Genomic DNA, 12,348 nt, shown 5'->3' on the forward strand with positions numbered 1-12,348 from the left:
AGAGCGGCTCGTCCAATAACCAAAGGGTTGGTGGTTCAAATCCTTGCTCCGACTGTCCATATGTCAAAGTGTCCATGGAAGACACTGAACCCTAAATTGACCTGGTGGCTTTGGACTCCATGAAGGTGGATAAAATGCACTGAGTAAGTGCAGTCCATTTACTGTTTAAAATGTTAAATCTACATGTTACTCTGTAAATATGTTTACAGTTGGATGTGTTTTTTACAGTATTGTTCTGGAAACCACAGCTGCCAGTTTTTTTCAATAAAAAAAAAACAGGATTTTTTTTTTTACAGTGCATGTTGTGATGTTTATGCAAAGTCATCAGTTTAAAAACCGGTTTTACCAGAGAGTGCAGAGAACGCCAAACAAACATCCTGATCTTCTTTTTCCATCATACATTTTACATACATATCTTGTTTTTTTTCCTCACTGCAGTGCGATTGAGGTCACAGTACTCTGTCTAAACATTTTGTCCCTCGTTCAGACTTAATTAAAGTGAGCACTCATCGCATCTGCACATCACAATGCAACAGCCAGGTGCAGGCTAAGAGCACGTAAAAACCAGCAACATGTGAATAGATAAAAATCTGGAGCACAGCAGGACCATAACAACAGCCTAAGCCGCCCATGCATGTGTGTGTATGTGTGTGTGTCTCCTTGCTCTTCTGCTGTGTTTTCACAACTTGCTTGCATTGCTAGAGGACAGCGCTGTTTAGAAAATCCCTGCCTGGTTGCCTTTTATTTTGAGGAATTTACAAAAATGAAGCATGCTCTGTTTCAAAAGACAAATAGCTGCAGGTTGATTTACAGATTTGCAGCTTCCACCTACATGAAAAACCAGCCAAGCCCCTACTAATCAGAGTACGATGACATTAAAACCACAGTGACAATGCCTGTGAAATGCAAATTTGAAACGTTTATTGTGCTTTGAAGCAGATTCCTATAAGTGACTCCTTCAGGCTCCGCATTGTACAATCATATACATGTGTCTGAAGTGTGAATGCGTGTCCTTTTGAGGCTACAAGGCTGCAGGCTCTAAGAAAGAATGCCCTAAACCTATATTTACTATAAATAGTCCTGAACTAAAGCCGTTGTGTTCATCTTTTGTAGTTCGCTGCCATCCTGCTAACGTATGTTGCTGTTCCACATACGTATAATTAGTGAAAAGCCTCATTAATCATTGCAAATGCACAGTCACACGGCACACAGGAGCGATGCCTTACCTCCTCGTGAAGTATGGCCTTACACATGGAGTAGTTCCCCTTCAACGCCCATGTCCCATTTGCAAGGCATTTTCTGTAAACGTTATCTGCACAGAGGAAATACAGAAAGGCAAAGAGTCAAAAGGCTTGTATTATGAGTTGAGGTTATTCAGTTGTCTGTTTTTTTACTTTTCCCATTTAAAAGACTGGGTGTTCTTTTTTTTTTTTTTTTTTTGCTTTTGGAATATTCACAGGATATGAATTCCAGCTGCATACATCAGGACAATGTGACCTTTTCTACTTTTGAAACTAATAAGGAGAGATATCATTAGATGGAGTCTCCAGAGCTGTGATTTTTCACACGTTTGCTGTCAGGACAATCTACCACCCTCTTTCCCCAGCTATGTTGTTATTCTTTACATTTTAGACCTCGTTCTCCTACTGTGGTCCGCGATCAACCTGAATTCTTCGGCATTTTACGCAAAACCCGATGACCCATATAATCCCCGTGTCAAGTCGTTTAAAGCGGATGTGGGAAAGGGTGCAGGTCAGCCATGGTTTATCACAGACGAATATTGTCTTTGGTACAACAAGCTGTTACACATGCTGCATTATTATTTATTATTATTATTGTTGCAGCTAAGTCACAATTTTGATGTCTCTGGCTCATTTTCTGCATCCTACTTTTAACCCATAAAGACCTAGTGCTACTTTTGTGTCACTTCCCACATTCATTTTTGTCTCTATTTAACCTTTTTTTAGGTGATTTAACACCATTTATTATAATATTATCTGCTCCATTTTGCTTTTTTTCAGTATAAATCATGTATTTTCCAATATTTAATGTACTGATCATGTAAATGTTCATAAAATCTCAGATTAAAGTTGAGGGTTATTCTATCAAAAACAGAGAAAACTGAAAAATAAATACATAAATAAAAACATAAACCAAGTGTCTCCATCCACTGTCATTTATCAAACTCAATGGGTTTTGAATGGAGAATGAATGGGCAAAGTCAAGGGAAGGTAAACATCTGGTCAAAAAAAAAAATTTAACTAAAATAATCTACACCAAACTTATATTTTTGGGTAGGTAATTACTTATATTTTCAGGAAAATGTATTCTGAAATGAGAAAAAATTTGTCAAGAAAAATGGAGGAGGTTTATGAGAATGTCAATGTTTGGAAAGTGACAAAGTTTCCTGCCGTCATTCTGGGTTCATTTTATAAACTCTCATAAATAAACTTCATGTATTCCAAATACATTGATATTTGACCATTACATTATTTATGTCATATTCTAAACACATAGTGTTTAAAATTAATAAATGCATATATCGATGCAAAATACATTTGAATATAATGTTAATATGTTTGTATGTTGTAAATATGGTAAAAAAAAAAAAAAAATGAATATGACATTGATAATTGAAATAAAAAATGTTTAATTTGATATTTACTTTTGTTGTACATCCAGGATGTTTTTGGCTTTGTCCATCGCTGCCATTTGTCAAAACTCTTGCTATTTAGGTATGATACTTTTTTTTTTTTCCTCTAACCAATTATTAGTTTGTAAAATAGAGGGTTTAAGGTATACACTGAATACATTTTAGGATGAAAATGTCATAGGAACTTCCCTTTTGAGAACTTTGTAATTCTTGCAAAAAATAGATGTTAATATTTTTTCCATCTGTGACGCAGTAGTTTTTCATATTTTTCATCTAAAAATATTTGAAACTAAATTTTGCCCTTTGAGTAAGTTTAAGATGGCATTTAGACCTTTCCAATTATGTGTAATATTTGTTTTAAACTTGTCTGGTTCAAAAGTTATGAATCTAAAAGTAGTGGGATATCCATCTGTGACGGCCTTGACCTCACCCTAATGTTGTAGAAGATGACAGTGTTTCCATGTTCACTACGGAGCCTCTGAACGTCCAAATGGGTCACATCTGATGACCATGAAAAGATGACAAACTGCATTTTACACCAATTATTTACATTTATTGATAGGATTAGTGGCTCTAAAGTTATTAAACATTTTTGATCAGCAGATGCTTTTGGTCAGTGGTGTATGTTTAGGTGTTCATGGGTTAATCAAAGCAGAGACTCAGGCAGTAGCTGACACTGTTAAAGCCCATCAAGAATAACATGGATGTTTATTTGCTACAAAAGAAAAAAAAAAATTACTTCTGCACATTGCTGGATGATGTAACCCAAACAGTGGGGGGTCTGCTCTGAGGTTCTGACAAATGATGGTGAAAATTACATTTGTCAAGCTGGCCCTTTATGTCACAGTACCAATTCGTGGAGCATTCACAGAACACCAATGCAATAATCTACGACCAATTTTGCATTTCATGTTTGCAATTTTTTTCCCCCCGCATACATGGGGAAATGAAATTTGTTATATAGGCCACTGTGGAATCAAACCGTTTAAATGATGTGTTTGAGGTTGTGGCGAATGATAGAAAAAATATATTCAATTAAATAAAATGCTGTGTTGTCAGCAGTTGTGTGCAGGGACACAGGTGACTTGATTTGTCTGGAGGCTGCACATAAACGTATGATAACAGCTAATTTAATAATAAGCGTTGCTAAAATTAAGTTAGTTGTGGTGCCTGTCATATAATGCTCTTAACAGATTCATACGTTAATACGGTGTGCAACATCAAAATGCAAGCGTCTCTTAAGAGTGCGGTTGGAAAATGATTTTGTCTTGTGTTGAGCTCCTGTCAGCGTTTTGGCAGTCAAAAAGAGAGAGTGTGTACCCCTGTGTCGGCCAGTTAATCACTCGTCCCATACCGAAGCATTTTTCACTGAGCAATATGGACAGCTCTGACCCTCAACTGGAGGTGGGTCATCTCCACGGGTCGTTAAACATCTTTTCCTGTGACAGTTTTGAGAGCTCGGTGGAAAAAGGCGAAGTTTGCTGAGTGCAGTTAAAGCAGCGCTGGATGTTTTGGAAATAACAAAAAGAAGGATGTTTTGAAAGCTCTCTAAACCCAAACAATCATTTCTACCATCACAAATGCATCGCACATCCATTAAGGGTGAAACATGGACGTGTTTACAGACTTTCTTTTGGTGGTGTATCTTCAAAAGAAAATATAGAGTATGGGTATGATCATTGTTGAAACTAAAAAAATGAAACTAGGACTGAGACTATATCAGTTTTTAGATTTTGTCAGTTCATTTTATATAAACCTGGTAGGGCGTGTCTGTGAAACTGGTCCCTAAAAACAGGACATGGGGGCTACAATTCAAACAAGACGTAGATTAATGTTATGAAGCAAGTTTGGAAGCACTTTGGGACTATTTTAAAAATAGAGAATAAAATAATATGAGGAACTATTTTTCAGATAAACACATTTTTATATTATTATTATTATTTCTTTTTATTTTTTTGACACTTTATTTTTTTTATTTATTTTTTTTTTTTTTAACATTCTTTTTATTGAACATTTTCAAAATTATCCAATCCAGTGCAGTACATACAGGTTGTATGAAATATAAGGCAGATCCAAAATATGTCCACAGCGATGATCTCAAAAGTTCCTATTAAGTCTATTTCAGGTAGTTGCAGTCTGACTTCCCAGATATTCCAACACTTTTCCAAACTTTGCTGTAAAGACGTCCTTCTGATCATTAATATAAAATCTTAGTCTTTCAAGAGAAATATTGTCTGATATCAAAGACTTCCACAGATGTATTGAAGGAGGTTCTTCTCCAACCCATTTGGTCATAACAGCCTTTCGGCCCAACATACACAAAAACTGAAAGGGATACTTATGTGTTCTCAATGATTCAGGGATACATCCAAATAGACACAATTATGGATTAGACTGTAACTGGTGCTTAATGACCACACTGACCTCAGCACATATAGTTCGCCAAAACTGTTGAATCTTTTCACATTCCCAGAGGCAGTGAAGTCTTGTCCCTAAAACAGTTTTACATTTGGGGCAGTTTGGAGAGGCCCCTGCTGTATATTTACTGTACATATATGGAGATATATAGACATTTTGTAAAACAGAATATTGCATTTCTCTGAATCTGTTACATATGGATATTTTTGAAGGTAAAAGAAAGATTTCCTCCCATACATCAGTATCTATTGTTGTTTTCAGCTGAGTTTCCCACGATTTCCATAAGAATAATAACTTATCAGTATTCAAATACTGCAGCTTTGAATAAAATTTGGAGACAAAGTGACTTTGATTAAGACTATCTAAAAGGGTCTTTTCTAATAAACTGAAGTCATCTGGGAGATTAAGAGTTTCCATTTTGGTTTGTACATAGTGTCTGACCTGAAGGTATTTATAAAAGTCTTTTGTTTGTAGTCTGTATTTAGTTTGTAAGGACTCGAATGTTTTAAATGTCCCTTTATCCCAAAGATTATAAATATTGTAAATTCCTGCTTCATACCATTTCTGATAGTTAGACCCAGTGCCCCCTCTGGTTAAGTCAGGATTATCAACCAATGTTATTAAACAGCTCAGTTTATGTTTAGTCCCAAATAGTTTCCTCAATGCGTTCCAGGTACTGCACACATTAGTAATTAGAAAATTATCTTTAACCATAAGTGGTAAATCACTTCTGCCTCTATCAAGTAAATTGACAGGAGACTATGGTTTGGAGAGGGCTGCTTCAATCTCAAACTATGGCGGCTTCGGCTGAGCAGCTGCCCATATTGAGATAATTCTAGTTTGCATTGATATTGTATAATTTATAATGTTAGGGAGGTCCCATCCTCCATATTCTTTTGGTAGTTGTAGAATATTTAACTTAATTTTAGGTTTTCTGCCAGCCCATATAAAGTCAGAGAGAGCTTTATTTATATCTTTAGTGTTGTTTCTCTTTAGAGATATGAAGAGCATAGACAGAGGGTAAATAATTTTGGGGAGAATTATCATCTTAATAAGATTGACTCTGCCAAGAAAAGATATAGGAAGCTTCTTCCAACCTAACAATTTCTCCTTAATATGTTTTATCATCAGATTAACATTTTCAGCATAAAGTTGACTAATTTCTGGTGTTATTTTCACTCCTGACACTTTATTTTTTAACATTTTAGTTTTACAAAACAAGAACACGAAAGTGAGGTCTAGGGATGACAGTTATAACACATACATGCGTAGAACATCAGCCGTTTTTTAAATTAGTACTGTCACCATTTGTGATGTTTGTCCATTTTCTCCAGTGCCATTTTCCCAGTTCCTCCTGGAGCCACAGGGTCAAGTCAAATGTTCCATCAGTCTAATGTTTTCTACAATAGAAATAAAAAGGTCCATTGTGGGTGGCTCCCTCCGTAGCTAACATTTTGTTATGGCTTTTTTAGCTGATATCAACAGTATCTTTAGGAGGTAAACATCATCTGAATCCAGTTCATCTGGGAAGTAAGCAAGCAACAATACAGTAAAAGAGCAGCTGATGTTAAAGCCCAGTGTTTTTGATATTATTACAACCAGAAGGGCTGACATTTTTATATAATTTTTATACAAAAATCTGCATGTAACACGGTAAAACGGACATGAAAATTATGCGCCACTATTTTTTTCGAATGTCTTTTTACTCTCCTACAGGTACATTTTGGAAATTTAAATAATTATGCAAGGGAGAGTGTTTCACAAAAATGGCCGCTGTTGTAAAATAACTCGATTTATATGTGTTTAAATGGGCAGGTTCTGCATGTAACACGAGTGGACACGATGGGTTACAAGCGAAACCTGGAATGAGACTGTTGATTAATGAAAAACCCACATGTCTGGATTAGAAAAACCACTAGGATCACCAAATTTAACACAGTGTCTTTATTTATAGCAGACTAAAAGACCATTCAAGACATGTGTTCCAGTTCAAATCATCTGACACCTAGGTAGTTTTTCCTGTCCCAGTTTTGGTCCTATTTTTGGCCCCAATATTTTATTAAAAATTCATAAATTTGGGATGGCTCAGAGCAAGAATATAATTTTTTTTGCATTTATCTGAGGTCATCATTAGGTACATCCTGGGGGGAAACATGTCTAAATTTCTCTTTTATTATTGGGTCTAAAAAAGCTGGTAAAGTACCAGATAGCAAAATAAACCCAGTTTCAAAGAAGCATCAAAACTGAGTGACGCACATGGATTGCAGTTGTCTTTTGTGGCTAGTTATTCACCTGTTCTAACTGAATATGTTTTCCTAATGTTTTTAGAGTCTTGTCCTTGAAAAATACAAAGTCAAAATAAATAAGATTTAAAAAAAAAAAAAAAAAAAAACTAGATAAAGAGCTCTTTTATAACTACATATTAAGAGTACGTTCACAAAAGCATGACTAAATTTTCATCCTTCAATGTCACTACTTCTCTGAGTTTCAAGAGATATTTCTTCACTTTAAAGACGTTTCTTATAAGGACATTTTTTACAAACAAACTTGAGGCTTAAATGGTTAGAAAGAGAGGAGAAAAGCTTAATTGAATGTGTACGCATTAGCTTGCAGATGGCCCAACATGGAAGCTGATATGATGATGATCTAAATACATTTTTTAATAATGATAAAAGATTTGGGATTGTTTGAGATAAAATAGTGATGGGTAGCCTGAGGGCAATAATGTGCAATGAGCTGGGTAAAAATAGCATGTTGACAGTGTAAGGGGACTGTCATCCCCAATCAAGATTGCCCAGCTTGTAATATTCCCTAAACCCCAAGTGCAATATCCTAGAGAGCTTTAAAAACGGTACATGCTCAGGATTCTGACAAAGTTCAAAGTTAATATCAACTAAGCCCATTAATGTACAGACCATAGGGATGGGCTAATGCAATACATTTGTAAACACTGTGCAATCAGCGTAATGTGTTTCTGTTCAGGATCAATATTAATGGGGGTTCAAAACGTTACAAAACTGCAAATTACCTTCCTTTATACGCACCTCACAGCTTTTGTAAAATTCGATTGCTTTCTATTGAGCTCTATCTGAATTCATCACAGACTCTGTGTTGGCAAAATCCCCTCGTTTTAGCTCCATATTTCCACAGAGCCTCCATAATACTCTCCTCTTATTCAGATCAAATAAACATGACACCGCCTGATTGGACATCTTTCCCCGGGGTTCAGGGCCATAAATAATTTGCACTGATTAAACTCAAGTCAAGGCATGTCACTTTTTATAGAATGCACATTTAAAAACCAAAGCATGCAAGTTTTCTGAATCAAATTTGGGGAAAATACACAAAACACCCAAAAAGTAGCACAGACCGGAATTACAAAATAAAAGCAAGAGATGAGAGAGATGAGAGCGCCTTAAGATGTGATGACCTTAAAATCTTCCCGCTTTATTACATAGCGATAAAACAAAGTTACAGGTTTGGCCAATGTGATGTTGGCTCTACCTTTAAATAACAGTGACTGAATGTCATTAAGGACACGTCTCTAAACAAATGAGTCTGGTAATAATCCGCTTTGTGTTTTAGACAGTGAATTTATTTTTGCCACTGTTTACAGTGAACATGCATGAGAAGAGATGAGAGGACTTTTACAGCCAAAACAAATTAAGGTGGCTTTACTGTTGATACACCATTTCATTATTTGTTAGTAGCAGACACATTGCTGTTGGGATTACTGCCACTGTTGATAGGAAGTTACCGTGCCACGGTATGCACATCTGGGTTTATTTTGGAATGGAAACTAGAGAAACCGCTGACAATTAAAATAATAACATAAAAAATAACTCATAAGCACACAGTAACAGTGTGAATATACTCATGAACCAGTGTTTGTGCGGTTTACATGGCCACACCTGGGATTTCATGTAAAGCCCTGGATATCTTTCAATAATAAAAGAATTACAGGGTGGTACATGTAGTGTCTGAAGGCATCATACATAACATATGAGACATGCATGCGGGTCCTTCATGTTCCAGTATGTCTCCTCAGACTGCAGTTCCTTCCGCTTTATTAACATTCTCCTGCAGTCTCCTATAAGGTTGCCAGGAATAAGCCACTGACAGCATCGTAAAAAAGATATTTGCATGGGTCACAAGCTCAGGATACCTAAAATAACTGCTGATTTCATACTGCCCAAAAAAGAACGAGTTCTGATGATGTGCCAGGAGTTATATTAATGACGGACTGACTCGTCTTTGGAGCATCTTAGAAGGATGACAGTGGATCTCATTGTTTGGATGATGGACGGTATAGTACATATCAGTTTTAATCTAGACTTAGTGACCGACCATTGTTGTTTCTGAATGGGTGTTAAAAACAGCATCTGTCCCGTGCCAGGTGCTAAATCCTCCCAGTGGAAACAGGAGCTCGAGGTACATGTGGATGGAATACAGGCAGCCCTCCAAGCCTGTGGCTAAATGATCCTCTTTTCATTTTATTTCCAAGCACTACAGGCCATACAAACACACTGACACTGCTTGGTAACAAATGCCATTCCTAAAGGCTTGGTATCTAAAATGCACAGGTCACGGCAGACATGGCTTTTAGTGGAGGTAAGTTTAAGACAACAACAGCAAACAAATACGCTGACCCAAATTTAGTCACACTTGTTTAGCACTTGGATCAATAGCTGCAGCTAAGAAGCTTCTTCCTCCTCTGTGAATCTCTAACAGGGGCCCAATTAAAACCAGCATTAGCAGCAAGGAGAACAACAACTTATTTGCACTAAATGAGCACAAACCCGTGTGTTTTTCACACTGACGCTGAACAAAACAAGCTGTAAAAATGTGAGCTGTAATGTGATGCATTTATTTGTTTATGCACTGCAGCCATTGTTAATTAAAGCGCAGAGCTGTGCAAGCGAAGTGAGCGCTAACAGGAAATAAGCCCAGCATTACAGTCAAAACTGAGCAGCTACCACAAATAAACCCATTCACTAGAAACACAAAGAATGTTTTCAAATTAACCAGAGTAGGGTTTTTTTCCCCCCTACAATTTCCCACATTGAAATAAGTGCAAACATTCAGGTGAGGCCTTGTACCTGAGAGTGCAGCTCTGCTCTCCAGGGTTAAAGCCCAGATGGAAAAGTTTACCCACACCTCATTTTCATATAAATCATAGCTTGTAAAAGTCACCAAAACTGGAAACTGGAGCAAAATCAGAAAAATGCTGTATACACTGAAGGGAATTCACGCCAGATTCACGCTGGGTGTGTATTCTGGCACTTAAGTGTTCAGAGACACCTCATGGGTTCATAAAGAGCTGCACAATGTTTTTGGAGGGTCTAAAGAGACAGAACTTTGTATTTCTGCTTACCATGTAGGAGTGTGTAAAGCGAAAACACTCATCCTGAGCATCTTTGCGCTGACTCACAAACCTGCACACCACTTTTGGATCGTCCTGTCTTTGATGCCATCCTTCTACACGCCCACATGTATTCATAACTTAATATTCAAAGGATGCTTCACTGTGCCTGAGCTCATTCAACAGAAAGATGCGTCGCATTCTCTGTGAGGAAGCAGAAGGGCTGAGATGTTGCCATCCCACTGACCGCAAGCACTACTCTAAATAAAACAACCCCCTCCAACGCATGTGACTGGTGCAAGATCTGACAACTCACAGCGAGTCAAAGAAATGGGCAACTTCGTAAACAAATATGGAGTCGCCTCATTAAATCATCTTCATCAAATGCTTCCTCGCTTCCAGCCACAAATTTGTACACGTCATATCTATGCGTAAATATATATATACATATGAAAATGACATGGGCTGCCTTCAGGGAACATTAAGGGAAAGTCAAACTCGGCGACAAATGGCAAAGGGGTTTCATGGTGGGGAAAGATGCGTAAAACAAAGATAGTTATGCCAGGCTGAGTCACAAACCCAGAGGAGGGTGTGCAGCGCCATGGGCACCTGTCACAAGTCTACGACTGAACAGTCTGGACAACATGCCCTGGATGTCTGTCATTCCCTCAGTCTGTACATTGGACAACATACACTCGTCTGAGAGAGAAGAAAACATCTATAGGTATCTAGTGTTGGGGATTAACTAGTTGAATCGAATCGAATCGAATCGAATAGAATAGATCTTTATTGTCACTGTCACAGGAACAATAAAAATTTGTTTAGCAGCTCTGTTCTGTTTAGCAGCAAAAACAATTAGTGCAAAAAGGACTGTATAAAAATATCATACAAAATACTGAAAAATGTAAGCAATGTACGAAAGTTACAAGATAAAATATTAAATATACATATTAGAGCTGCAACCGATTAATTGACTCAAAGTGATCCAAAAAAAATCATTCAACCACAATTCTCCTGAAGCTTTGTTTCCTTCATTTCTCTGCTGTTAAACATTGGTTCCACTGTTGTGTTTCACACGGACGCTTATTGTGACGCACAAAGAAGCTTCAACTCAGGAAAACTGCAATAGAATATCTCCCTTCAATAAATTCAAGTTGATTAATCGAAACAGGCCTTTTTGCATGGACTTCAAGCACCTAGTCGAATAATCGGTTGCAGCTCTAATACATATACTACTAAAGCACTACAAAAACTGCTGAAATATAAAAATATGGCAGGGTTATGTGATTGTAATCAGTAATCAGACGAAATAAGTAATGAAATTACAGGCAAAAAGTCAGTCCTGTATCTGGAATAATTCCTTATAGTAAAAAAAAAGCTCATATGTAACGGTCACCTCCTTGAACACAAATCTTTGTGATGCTGATCAATAAAGATGTTTGTTTGACATTGCTTTGTCACTGTGTCTTTGGATGTAGAAAAAAATGCATTGCTCTTGGATTAAGAAAGATTATTGCTTAAAATAAGGAGAAAACATTGGTTGCATATGTGACAAAGCATTGGTTACTCAAAATAAGCTGCAAACTCTTGCCTAGAAAAGGGAAGATACAGTATTTGTTCTAACAACAAGGCTGACATTCTTGCACTAAGATATTTTTTCTATCATCACTTAAAACAAACAAACAAACAAACAAACAAACAAACAAACAAACAAATAAACAAAACAGATTAATATCCCCAAATAAGTAAATTTCCCTTTCTTGAAAATGACTTTTTGCAGTGCAGTTGGACTCTCAGTGTGCAGTTTACATGTTCTTACAGTGCCGTGCAGGTTTAACCCCACTATCAAAAACATATATGCTTGGTTAACCCTTAAAGACCCACAACTATTTTTGTCACGACTGCCAAATGACAT

At 36.9% G+C, this 12,348-nt stretch overlaps 1 protein-coding gene across 2 annotated transcripts in view; it reads right to left on the reverse strand.

Annotated features, from left to right (window-relative positions):
- Window positions 1-12,348, reverse strand: part of LOC115410063 (corticotropin-releasing factor receptor 1) — a 67,781-nt gene that overhangs the window by 27,156 nt on the left and 28,277 nt on the right. For both annotated transcript variants that reach the window (XM_030121474.1, XM_030121473.1), the window contains exon 5: window positions 1,227-1,312. In XM_030121474.1, the coding sequence (XP_029977334.1) occupies window positions 1,227-1,312 (86 nt within the window). The remainder of the gene's footprint in view (window positions 1-1,226; window positions 1,313-12,348) is intronic.

This window comes from Sphaeramia orbicularis, chromosome 19 (genome assembly GCF_902148855.1).
Source record: "Sphaeramia orbicularis chromosome 19, fSphaOr1.1, whole genome shotgun sequence".
Lineage (NCBI taxonomy): Eukaryota > Metazoa > Chordata > Actinopteri > Kurtiformes > Apogonidae > Sphaeramia > Sphaeramia orbicularis.